Genomic DNA, 13,637 nt, shown 5'->3' with positions numbered 1-13,637 from the left:
AAATGTTAGGATAAAGACACTTGCAAACAAATGCAGGGTTCTGTCTGCTTGCTTGCTCTGCCTGTGTGTTGTCTCACTGCTAGGGATCAAAGCCGCAGCCATGTGCATGCCAGGCAAGCGCTCTACCCTGACCTACACCACCAAACCAACTGTCTTTTCTTTTTCAGATTTGTTTTGATTTTATGAGTATTTTGCCTGCATTTATGTACGTGCACCCTGTGTGCCTGAGGAGACCAGACAAGTGTCTGGAGTTACAGATGGTTGTGAACCACCACATAGGTACCAGGAACTTAACCTGGGTCTTCTGTAACACGAGTAAGTCCTCTTAACTGCGTACCCGTCCCATTAGCCCTAGTAATATGCTTCCCGATTCCTCGGTGCTTTCTTTTAAAATTAGTGAGTATGGGTGTTTTGCTTGCATGTGTATCTGTGCACTATGTAAGGGCTAGGAGAGGATTTAATACACTAGAACTAGAGTTACAGGTGGCGATGGGCCACATGTAGGTGCTGGAAATTGAACCTGGGACCTCTGGAAGAGCAACCAGTGCTCTTCAGCCGCTGAGCCATCTCTCCAGCCCCTCAAGTGATTTTTTAATGGGAAGTTACTTCTACTTAATTCTTCTCCCAGTCAAGCCTGCACGGCATCTATTTCTTTATCAGTTATTTAAAGAAAGGGACTTCACAGTGAGAATGAGACGTAAAGGTTTGTAGAGCTAACTATGCAGCCTCTGGAAAGCCAGTTCCACTGTGTACATAACAAAGAAACGGCCTAGTCCTACCTGCAGAGCTTGCAATACCATTCAGACACAAATTCTTACCAACAATATTGACAAGCATATCCCATTGTCCACCATCATTGGTAGGGTTCATAAGCAAATACTGCACCAGTCTCCCATCTTCAGGCTCTTTTTTCTGGGCTGTGTCCACGAAAGCGTTCAAGAAGAAATAACAGCGTTCAACCTAAAGTTAGAGAAGATAAATAAATAAATAAATAAAGGCAAAGAGAGCCAATCACGTCACTGCCATGCATGATCACTAGAATGGGAGACTTGGGACAACTAAGAATTCAACATATAAGATTTTTAAAACTGAAGTTGGCAATTAAATATTGGTATTTGTCTTCAAAAGAATATCTGGTCTTTTCTTATACATGCATATATTTTGCAACATACTGCATCCATGTGCTGCACATACATTCTAATGTTCAAATAAATTCTGTTAGTCTTTAATCAGTAAACATCTAATGAATAGTTATATTTTAAAGATTTTAAACTGAAATAAAAATATTTACTGATTTTTTTTTTTTTTTTTCAGAAAGGCGCTACCAAAAGAAACTGAGTGCTTAAAAGATCCAATGGCCTAAGTAAAGATGCTAGAAAGGGAAATTGCTGGAAACAAACTTTTACATTTTAAATAAAGAAAACACGGGCAGTGAGTCAATAGATTTGTTATTTCCTCAGAGAATGCAGCCACCTACCAAACAGAAAGCCGCTGTGGGGCAGAGGTCAGGGTCAGAGCTTCATCAAATCTCGCCAGAAGCCCTGGCCCTGAGCCTGGCACCACAGAAGGAAAAGTACTTCTGCTCTGAGAAGCTAGACTTCTGATACTTGGGAATCAGAATGGTATCACAGCTATAATCAAAAGGCACACTATCATGAGAAAAGCAGAATAATATAAAGGCTGCGCCTAACTAGTTTGCTATTGAAACAGAAAGAATCATGCAAGGTCAGTCCCCTACCTTGTCCCAAAAAAACAGGTAAGATTGACTAAACTCAAATTCTTCAATATTAAATTTTTTCATGAACGGAAGTCTCATAACATTCAAACAAGAAAAGATCCAGCATCGTCCTAAAATGAGAAAGCAAACCAAGAAGTTAAGACTGTTTACAGATCCCACTGCCCCAACTGTACCTCCTAACCCCAAATCCCTAAGATCCGCACATCAAGACTAAGTAAGAAAGAACAGAAATATTAGATTCATTTGTTTTTGAGACAGAGTCTCCTATAACCCACTATATAACCAGAGTAGTCTTGAACTCCTGATCCTCCTGCTTCATGTCCCAAGTACAATATAGACATGTGTCACCATGCTTGGTTTTATGTGATACTAGGAACCAAACCCAGGAATTTGTACATGCTAAGCACTCTACCAGCTTAACTACATCTTCAGTCCAAAACAGAAATATTGAAACCAAAGCAAACTGAAAGACATGTCGTGATTACTACTATATGGTATATACACGCACACTCACTCATTCACTCAAATACAAAATCAAAAGAAAACAAAAACCAATCAGAACCTTTTAGGTTGGGCATGGTGGTTTATACCTATAATCCCAGTACTTAGGAGACTGAAACAAGAAGATTGCAATAAGTTCAAAGTCAGCCTAGATAATACAGTGAGTTCTAGGATAACCTAGGAACACTAAAAGAAAATGAAGAGAGATCATGAATAAATTACATGATGTCCAAAAAAGACACACAGAATAAAGAAACTTTTGTTTTTTAAATTCTTCATAAGACATTAGTGAAGTGGGAAAATACCCTTTTACTTCTTGATACTGCCCAATAAGCATTCTACTTCTGAACAGAGAGCTAAGGAAATACAAATCACCTGAGAATGATTTGGAAATCAAAACCTTAATTTGAAATGAACAGAAACCTTGATTTGGAATGCACAAGAAACCTTGATTTGGAATGGACAGTGCATCCTTCAGTGAGTGCTAAGCTTAACATAGAGCACTTGCCTCTCTTCCCAAAACTGAGTTGTTTTTAAGGGAAGTATTTGACTAACTGGGCTATATAAATATTTAAATACAAATGAAAAGTTTGGGAGGGCTGAAGCAGGAGGATCACTTCAGTTCAAGAGCTAAAATATATGTAATTTAAAAATTGAGACATAAATGAAACAACGAAATATTTTCCTCTTAAAATCATGTTAACACAGTAAATTTACTTAGAAGCACTATTCTCCAGGATGGAGATGTTGCTCAGTTGGTAGAATGCTTAACTAGCATGGAGTAAGCCCTGGATTCCTCTTTAGCACCATATAAATCAGACACGGTAGTACGTGGCTGCAATCATAATCCAACACCTGGGAGGTGGAGGCAGAAGGATGAGAAGTTCAAGGTCATTGTTGGCTACAAAGAAGGACCATTTTTCTACTTTTCTACTCTATTTTCAGCTTCATACTCTTTATATGCACCTGGCCATCAGTATCCACGTTTTCAACCACAACACACCATCATTCTTCTACTTAGTAAGTTTCTGATACAGCAATGTTTTAAACCCACACATGATGATGTCCCTGAAGACTTTGTAACAAGCACTGAGAATACAATCATGTCTTCATTTACCCCTATAAATGCATAACCAGAGCTTCTATAGTTCACAGCTTTCTGTACCAATGTAAATGAAGTTTCTAAAGGTCTATTTCCAATGACACCCAACATTTCTATGTGAAGTCATGTCCAGAACATTCAAGTATTTTGCCTCTCAGAAACTGATGGAATCTAATATCTGTAAGCATTCCAAACTAGTGTGGACTAGGGCAACTTCAAAACACAACTCTACTTCAAGATAAACTCAGCATGTCTATCCTGAAAGCCTCTGTGAGCCTTGAATAAAGAGTAACGCTCTTCTGGAGGAAAATTCAGGGGAAACTTTCAACATATTTGGATACAATGTTTTTACAGATAAGAACAACATATGAACAAATGAAGAGGTTTATAAAGGGCACATATAAAAATTCTTCAAGGATGATCTCATATTAAAACCACTTGTACAGCGAATAAAGGCTTGATGGATAAACAAAAACTATTCCCCTACTGGTACTTCACAGATTTTCTACACTGAACTAGAATGATTTTGTAACAAAGAAAGAAAAATTAAATGGTGTTTCCGAATAGTGTCATCTTAACTTCAGGCTTATCTGTACACTTCCTCTCTCCTGTACACTATTTCTATTTCTGCTACTTTCGGGTGATCTGTTAAGATGAAAACATCACAAGAACAAATTACATCGCTCATGCACTGTTAGTATTTAGAGGAAATTAAAGAGATACACCACATTTCCCAGGTTACCCTGGGAGACCATTGCAATCAGAACACGTGGGACTACTGTAATACATTAACTAGATAGTCTGTAGCCTGGCAGACCTCACCATCCCAAACATTTCTGAACTAAGGGCCTGAGCATGCTAAGTAAGCACTTTCTACTACATAAAAAGTTTTTGCAAGGTCAGAATTTTTTCCCTTCAAAATTTAAAAATCAATCCTTAATCAATCTTTAATCTATAATTTACATACAGCAAAACATTGCCCATGTTAAATGTATCCTTTTGAGTTTTGAGTTGCTCTAAGTAGCACTAATGTGTTTACTGTAAGTACACATGAACTTGGAGAAGTATCAAAACGAAAAATAATGCAAGGTCCTTTTAGTTCAATTTTGTTGTGAGAATATTTCTTCTCTTTGGATTCCTGGATACCCAATCTCTCAGTGTAGATGTATTTCTAACAGTGGTAACAGGACAGTGTACAGCAAAACAAGAATTCTCCGTCAGCCAGAAATGAGAACTCAAGAGTACTAGAAAGTAGCCTACTGATGGGAACTGACCTATGAGCCCAGTAACTCCAGCTGCACCCATGGAGCACATTTTAAAATAATAGTCAATGACACTTGGTTGTAATCACATTTTTTTTCCTATTTTATATATTTGGATTTTAGCATTATTCTGGGAAGTCTTCTAGGGCATGGATATTTTTGTATGGACTATCTGTGACCAAGGGCATAGCTCATCTTCGATTTTTGGTTTATCTTTGTATACAACCTCTCCCCTCTAACTGTTTCTCTCTTCACCTACTTCTAGATGAACTGTTAAGATAAAAATGGCATGAGAACAAACCACACCAATCCAATACCACATAATATCAAGACAATAAGGCGATGTGCAGTCAATGGCCATCACCCATTTATAGTGTTCAAACTAAACGCTAACAGGCCACCACACAAGCAACGTTCTTGGGCCTGCGTGTTCTTGGGCCTGCGTGTTCTTGGGCCTCTTTTCTGGTTTATTACAAGTTCTTTCAATGTGCTACAAAGCTCTGTTCTCCCAAGGCCATTTTTAGGACAATAAAACAGGCTGCAGTCAGTAAAGTAGGCAAGAAGTCGAAGACCTCACCAGAGCTCTTCTGGTTGGTGACTGGCTTGCCTTCCTGAGGCACAACGTGCTGGAACACATGCTGAGCACCCTGCACCGTGGCCCTCTTCAGACAGATGTCCAACAGATCATGAGTGGTCCCAACATTCTGGGCAAGTACGAACTGAGGGTCGGAATTTAGTTTATGGATCAGAGCAGCTACCTTCTCCGAATTGAGTCCTGTGGGGAGATCAAACGCCATTATAATTATAACCTCTCCCCCCCCCCCAAAAAAAAAAAGAGGCTGACGGGGGAGGGGGAGGCAGCTTTAGGACAGAGTCACTGTAGATCCTGGATTTAACTTCGCAAGAGCATCCTGGAGAGTGCTGAAGTCAGAAAGCCCTCCCCCGCCATCCTCCTGCAGGATGCCGGCTCCCTCCTGGCTCTCTGGCCCTCCGGGAGGGCTACATCCCCGCCCTTGCCTAGGTCTCACCCCCGCACCCCGGCCTTTCACGCCGCCGGGCCTCACGGGTCCTTGGAGCCTGGGAGAAGACCCTGGGAAACACTCGCGGGAAGAGGGGCGCCTCACCCGCGTTGTTCATGGCGCCCACGCTGCCTCGTGGGGAAACGTTAGTTTTCGGGGTCCTCAGGTGAGCTCTGGGGTTACACTACAGTCCGCTGCCTAGCTGCTCGGACCTAGTTCTTGCACCCGGAGCGCCGGAAAAAGGAAACCCGCTCAATGGTGGCCGAGAGAAACGGGGTCCGCGGAGGGACAAAACTCCCCCCTCGCGTTGCTGAGTCAGCGCCGTCGGGGCTGGCCCCGCCCGGGGGAGGGCCGACGGGGGGCGGCCTTGCTGACGCCGAGGCCGGCACCCTACCCCGGGGCGCGGCCCCGCAAAGCCACCCACGTTGGCAACCCCGGTAGCCGGTGTTGCTCACTCTTCACCCCAGCGGCGCCCTCCGCCATCTGTGATCCTACAAGGGCGCCCTCCCAGGATCCCAAGCTCCCAGAGGAAGTAGGCTGAGGGTTTTGTGCTGAGCCCAGATCCCTCACATTCTAACGCTGGGGAAACTAACGCCCAGAAGTCTTTTGAGAAGCCAAAAGAAGGCTCCAGGAGATGAAAAGGAACCTGGGGTCCCAAAATTAGGCATGGGACCTTAGGATGGGTTGGCAGGTCTCAGGAAATCCACCCCAAAGCTTTTCCTGTCAACACTTGGCTGACCAATCTGTTCATTTTTTCAATTGCAACTTGTTGCTTGGATTCTAGTGAGAACAAAGTTCTTGTGTTTGAAAGGATTTTGGAACCAATCTCTTTCCCACCCACCCATAAGCTACTACCACGGTTCTACAAATACACATCTGCTCATTTCATCTACACATTCTGGGCATCACAAGGCTCGGTGAGCGGCTTCTACTGAGCCCAGCTTGGGCTAAGGAGAATGACTAGGTCAGTTTTATGCACCAAAAATTTCCCCCCAATATCTACAAAACCTGTAAAAGAAGCACACACCCTTCAAGATAACTAATCAGTTTTTCAAGATTGGGTGGGTGGAGCACTGCATATAAAATAAGTACAACTGCTCACTGTAACCTTACTATTGGGTTTTCTGTGGAGCCTAGAATCTAAGTCTTAAATTGATAATCATCCGCGGTTCAGAGGAATTCTGATGTTTGGAAAAAGCCACACGCAGACACTCATCTGTCGTTTGAAAATTCAGTCTCTGTGTCCCTGAGAGACTCCGCTAAAGGCTGGCAACGGACATAGCAACCATCTTCAAGAGAGCCAGCCTATCAACAACCCTGTTCTGAGATTTTTCCCTTTTCTGAAAAAGAGAAACAGCTAAAACTCGTGCTGAAAGAAATCATTGATCGTTTTGCAAAATCATGTCCAAAGTTCCTGCCCAATTCAAATCATAGACTTTTACTCAAGATCTACAGTATAACAGATCCTCGTCAATCTTCTGATGATATGAAGACTAAAAAGTTTAATCTTGCCTTCAAGAAACTCCTAATGTGGGCCTGAGAGACTGGCTAGCAGGTAAGAGTACTTGCACAGCCGGGCGGTGGTGGCGGCGGCGCATGCCTTTAATCCCAGCACTCGGGACCGTGGCCAGCCTGGTCTACAGAGTAAGATCCAGGACAGGCGCCAAAACTACACAGAGAAACCCTGTCTCGAAAAAAACAGGGAAAAAAAAGTACTTGCTGCTTTTCCAGGGACCCAAGTCAGAAAACTGTAAATCCAGCTCCGGAGGATCCAACATTCCCTTCTGGCTACCATGGGCACCCATCACATGTGCACATATATACACAGACACACACATATACACATTAAAAAATAAAATCTTTTTTAAAATGTGGTGGGAAAGACATTGGACATAATCTATAATAACAACACAGTAATGCCATGTAAGTAGCAGCTAGTTATTAGAGCCAGATGCTTGCCGGGGGGTGGGGGGGGGGGTGGGGATAAGGCCAAGCTCAATGGTAGAACACTTGCTTAGCAAGCATGGGGACCCTGAATTTAGTCTTCAGCACCACAGAAAGACAATGATCATAATTTTGAAGAGTGGATGGAATTTTACAAGACAAAGAAGAAGAGACAGGGCATTCAAGGTAACAGCAAAGACACAGGGCATGGGAGCACATGACAACATCACACGCAGGCCTCTGTGCATCACTATCTGGTGTGGTTAAATGTGTTAAGATCAGAGGCAAGGTGCATGACTGGGAAAGTACATTTGGGCTGGGATGTGAAGGGTTTTATATGCCACACCTGAGCATCTGGACTTTATTCTATGCTTAATTAGGAGTCAAATGTTTTAAACAAAGGAGCAATAGTCTCAGATCTGTGTAAAGAAAAATCTGGTGACGATGGGGAAGGGAGAGATTCTGGAGACAGGGAAATTAGTCAGAATGCTGTTACAGTAGAACACTTGGGAGACAACAGCAGCTTTAGATTGTGGAAATGGAAGAAGCATAGATAGCCTCTAAGCTTGCAGTTGAACTAGAGGCTAGAAGATGATGTCATTAACCAAGACCTGGCTTTTACAACTCTAGGTTTTAACCCCATATGGGATCATGTAACTGGAGGTAGGATGGGGATCATGAAAATTTTTTCAGCAGGGGCTAAAGTGATGGCTCAGTGGTTAAGAGTACTGACTGCTCTTCCAGAGAGCAGACCCCAGAACGCACACTGTGGCTCACAACCATCTATAACTCCAGTTCCAGGGATCTGATGTCTCCGGGCCTTTGTGGGCTCTCTGATGTGTGGTACAAAGACATACATGCAAGTAAAGCACCCATACACATAATACTTCTTAAGAACTAAATCTTTCCTTTAACTGGCAATTGTAAAAGGGTTTCTGAACACTTAATGACTAAAATTCATTCAAAATCCAGCACTCAATGTATTTGAGATGTATCTGGCAAACTTAACCGTGCTGCCTCATAGGACGTCACTGCAGCCTGGTATTTGAATACAGGATAGGCACACTGACCTGTGTGTGCTGTCACACCAGGTAACATAAGTGAACATTGCCTGAGACACCTCAGCGATAGAGTATACACTGCTGTATACTATAAACTGCAGTGTTTTACTGTACATGCAAGATGTTCTGCTCTTGTTGAAACATAATGGTTAATTACAAAAAAATTTAAAATATTCCCTATCATTTTCTTCATGTAAATGTCAAATTAGTGCATCATTAGGATGTTTGATTTTAAAGACTGCTGTTTGAGTGGCTGACTTGTTTCATATAAAAAAAATATTCCCAACATTTTCTGACTTTTTTCTTTGTTTGTTTGTTTGACACAGGGTCTCACTACGTGGCCCTGGCTGCCTGGAACTCAGAGATCTCCCTGTCTCTGCCTGGGAATAGAGACATGTGCTATCACTCTTGGCTCTTCCAGCAATTTCTAAAGGGGCCCTAACTGTACTTCTCCCATTGAAAGTTGTTTTACATTTATTTGTTATATGTTTGTGTGTGTGTGTGTGTGTGTGTGTGTGTGTGTGTGTGTGTGTACATGTACACCTCCTTCCAAGTGCCCTGATCTGCTAAGCCACCTCACTAGGCCACTTCTGCCATTTTTCACTCTCTGTTTATGCAAAGCATCATTCTCAGCACTGGAGATGATAAAACCAAACTGTTGATCAACTCTAAGAAATGCTGAGGATGGTTCATGCCCTGCAATATCGAGCATTCAGTCAATATTTAATTCTTTGTAAAAAATAAACAAGCACCTCCATCTTCTCAGTATGAAAATTCACCTTGATCTTATATGCATATCAAAGAATTGTATCAAAATAAGTTTATGATTTATTAGTAATACATTTTTGGTACATATACACATACTCCTAGGGTCACATAAAAAGTACTTAAGTGGGGCTGGAGGGATGGCTCAGAGGTTAAGAGCACTGACTGTTCTTCCAGAGGTCCTAAGTCCAATTCCCAGCACCCACATGGTGGCTCACAACCATCTGTAATGAGATCTGGTACCCTCTTCTGAATACGTAATAAATAAATAAATAATCTTAAAAAAAAAAAAAGTCCTTAAGTGACAAGTGGTTGTGAGTGGAAAAAGTTTAAGAAACCCCGAATCAAGAAGAAATACAGAAAAACCAGCATATTTGGGGGTATGAAGGTATGGGGGTATGGGGGTCTGAATTCTATTTGAACCATGACAACTTTGAGGTTCCTACAGGAAAGCAAAGATGAGGACTGCAGGGGACATATGGAAGTCTAGAAATGAGGTAAGACACCCTGACTAGAGCTGTGACCACGGGAGTTTGCAGAAGAGGCCAGAACCAGAAAGATGAAGACCAAGGCTAGCACCCCGGACCTCAGCATTTTACTGCACAAGGGGTTCAGAGGGCACCAGGCTAAGTGTGCTCAGAGGGTTGCAATCCATTCTAGGCTCTGTGTGCTGCACACCTACCCTGTCCCAGGGCTGTGCTAATCAGGTTACGGTAAGTCTTACAAGGATGCTGTGGGCAAGGGGAGCATCGGTGAAAACCGAGGAGCTGGGAGGGAAGGAGCAGCCAAGGAAGTTAGAGATGGCCTGGGGAGCTCTGTGTTCAACGTCCAGATCGGCCAGATGGGATGGCCACTCTTGGTTGTCAACTTAATCTACCAAGCCCATGAGACTGCTGGTGCTGAGAACTCCAGTCTTGAGAGGGCAGCTGCAGCGGCAGTCGAGGGGTGGGGAAAGCCTCACTGTAGTACGCGGAGATGGAATTATGTCCACTGGGGTTGTGGGGAGGACGCCGGTACAGATGAGAGATGGGACTGTGTGTCAGGAAAATGTGTATCTGCTAACGTAAGCACTCAGGTCAAGAGAAGATGGAATCACCCAAGAAGTGGAAGGGACTCGTTCTACAGCTACTGCCACCCCTTTCATGCCGATAGTTATGTTCCCCACCCCATGCCTGCAGATTCCTATCACCATCTCCTCCCAGACCTCCTGCTCTGCCCTGCTGTCAGGGTGACACCCTTTGTACTAGCTTTCCAGCAGCTCACACCCATACACTCAGCCCTCGTGTGGGCAAGGAGGGGAGGTATATAGTAAACTGGTTTCCATTGGGTCCTCCCCCACCCAGGAAGACAATTCCCCTCAAACAAAATGTGTGTATTTTTTTCCCCTCCTTTAACTCCAGCCAGAAGAAATGCGGTGGGACCCAGTGACATCTCACAGTGGGACAAAGCTACACCCTAGGGAATAGCACAATGCGCCAGTGCGATTAGACTTTCTGCCGAGCGCTCCTATGGCAGAGCAAACAGGGCCAGTCTCCGGCAAATTTTCCATCCGGGCCCCTCCTTTGCTGTCCACGAGTCTTTGACAGGTGCGGATCAGCTGCTTCTGTTTTGATGGCACACGTCAGCCTTCTATGGTGGCTAGAGGCCTGGACCGGCATCTAACACCAACACTTTACAAGCTCATGAAAATCATTTACAATTAGGCATTTCCCAAACAACTCTGCTATTTGCTTTTGTCAAAAGTCTCCTGACTTGATAAGCTTCAGGGTTTACACATCTGAGGCCTACTGGAATAATTCCAGCTTCCCTATGCTCTCTTTGCCCCTGGTGGTGATTTAATATTTATTTATTTTTAAGACAGGGTCTGGTTATACAATCCAAACTGGCCTCCATCTTCAGAGTTCCTCCATCTGCCTCTTACGTGGTAGGATTGCAGGCCTGCGCCACCACACCTAGGATGATTTCAATGTTTTGAATCAATATTTAAAACGGAAAAGTTCTCTATAAAACTCTGAATCAATATTTAAAACTGAAAAGTTCTCTATAAAACTCTGGGTGGCTGACTTGTCTTAAAAAGACTGTCAAGGAGGGTATATATATATATATATATATATATATATATATATTTTATATATATATATACACACACACACACACACATATATATATATATATATATATATATATATATATATATATATATATATATATATATATTTTGGTTTTTCAAGACAGGGTTTCTCTGTAAAGACTGTCATTTCCAGGCTGGGGAAAGGCCCAGTTGCTAAAGTGCTCACTGCATAAGAGGAGGGACTTGAGTTTAGTGTCCTAACACCTATATAAAAGGCCAGGTATGCTGGGCGGTGGTGGCGAATGCCTTTAATCCCAGCACTTGGGAGGCAGAGCCAGGCGGATCTCTGTGAGTTTGAGGCCAGCCTGGGCTACAGAGCGAGATCCAGGACAGGCACCAAAACTACACAGAGAAACCCTGTCTCGAAAAACCAAAACACAAAACAAAACATAATAATAATAAGATGGAGATAGAGGAAGGCATGCAACATTGACCTCTGACCTCTAGGTGCATGCACCCAGCATGTACATGTGTAAATATACAAAGGCATCTCTTCCATACAAAATTGTCATTTTTCTCAAGGGGGTCCACATGTGTGTGGATGTGTGTGTGTATAACTTGTTTCACATTTATCTTGATGGCCTATGGATGTAGGAGTTTCCTAATGTCTGGTGTAGAGTTACCTAAGTGGAGTTTGGAGACATTACTTCTCTTTCCATTCTTTCCCTTACCTTCATCCTTGGAATGAGGAAAGCCACTAGGAACTGATCTGCCAAGGCTTGGAGATGCCAGACCTAGAACTTTCTGAGAGAAAGGAACATATATTCCTTTTCCACACTTTCTATTTTTGTTTTTGTATTCTGAGGCAGGGTATCATTAGGTATCCCCTGCTGGCCTGGCGCTCTCTATGTAGACCAGACTGTCCTCAAACTCACAGAGACCTGCCTGTGCCACTCTGCCTGGCCCTTCACTACATTTTCAACACACGAGCACAGGCAGACTGCTTTCTCAGGAGTTCTGTGTTCCCTGCTGCTCCTAAGTCCCTTGCAAGTTCAACCCAACACTTGACCTTTCTCTCTTGGCCCAAAGACTTGGCCTTTTGTGATACTCAACATTAGTTGTAAATTGTGTCTGGGTGTTTGCTTTGCCTTGTTTCCTGAAATATAATGTTGTAAATTGTGTCTGGGTGTTTGCTTTGCCTTGTTTCCTGAAATATCACCCAGGGATCTTGAATGAGGCTGTCTCTGCAAATTTTTTCCTGCCTCTGGATAAGACACTCCTTCCAAGCCGGGCGGTGGTGGCGCACGCCTGTAATCCCAGCACTTGGGAGGCAGAGGCAGGTGGATTTCTGTGAGTTCGAGGCCAGCCTGGGCTACAGAGTGAGTTCCAGGAAAGGCGCAAAGCTACACAGAGAAACCCTGACTCAAAAAACAAACAAACAAACAAACAAAAAAAGACTCCTTCCAATCACCATTGTCCCAGGTGCTTGCAATCCACTGACCAGACAGAGAAAAGGGCACAGACAGGCAAAGGGGCCCGGATGGACTCGGGTGTGATGCAGGAACAATGAGAGAGTCTGGTGAAATTAGAGTGCACTCCTCAGGCCCCACAGGGACACATTAATACACGAGTGCTCTCAAGCTCTCAGGATGCCCACTTCCTCTGTATAAAATCACATAGTATTTACCTACCACCGATGCAACCTCCCAGGTAGTTTAAATTATCTTTAGCTTGCTGATAATTCCTCACATAAATACTATGTAAAAGGTTGTTACATCATATTGCTTAGGGAATAATAAGAAAAGTTGGCACATGTTCAGCAGAGGTGCACTTTCAAAGATTGTGTGTGTGCACTGGCACATGTGCTTCAGTGCAGTGTCTAAGGGTGCCAGAGGTGTCAGCTCCCCTGGAGCTGGAGTTACAGGCAGTTATGAGCTGCCTGACGTGGGTGCTGAGAACCCAACGCAAGTCCTCTGCAAGAGTAACACACACTTTTAACTGCTGAGCCACCTCTCCAGCTTCCAGGGGCATTCTTCTCGGAATATTTTCAATCAGCAATCAGTTCAATTGTATATAGATACAGAATCTGTAAATATGGGGCCCATGGATATAGAGGACCAGCTACATTTGATTAAGTATATTTGAAATAGTTCATTATAACCACTAATAATACT

The 13,637-nt window shown here is 43.2% G+C and overlaps 1 protein-coding gene across 1 annotated transcript in view; it reads right to left on the bottom strand.

Moving 5' to 3' along the window:
- Blmh (bleomycin hydrolase) overlaps positions 1-6,136 on the bottom strand; it is a 40,420-nt gene extending 34,284 nt beyond the window's left edge. Inside the window, exons 1-4 of the mRNA XM_006977424.4 lie at positions 5,728-6,136; positions 5,181-5,378; positions 1,739-1,848; positions 819-960 (exon numbers count right to left, since the gene is read on the bottom strand). Of these exons, the coding sequence (XP_006977486.1) occupies positions 819-960; positions 1,739-1,848; positions 5,181-5,378; positions 5,728-5,740 (463 nt within the window). The 5' untranslated portion in view covers positions 5,741-6,136. The remainder of the gene's footprint in view (positions 1-818; positions 961-1,738; positions 1,849-5,180; positions 5,379-5,727) is intronic.
- Between the last annotated feature and the right edge of the window lie 7,501 nt (positions 6,137-13,637).

The sequence above is a fragment of the Peromyscus maniculatus genome, chromosome 8 (genome assembly GCF_049852395.1).
Source record: "Peromyscus maniculatus bairdii isolate BWxNUB_F1_BW_parent chromosome 8, HU_Pman_BW_mat_3.1, whole genome shotgun sequence".
Taxonomy (NCBI): Eukaryota; Metazoa; Chordata; class Mammalia; order Rodentia; family Cricetidae; genus Peromyscus; species Peromyscus maniculatus.
Note: the sequence above shows the minus strand (reverse complement) of the source record. Positions and strands in the feature narration are given on the sequence as shown.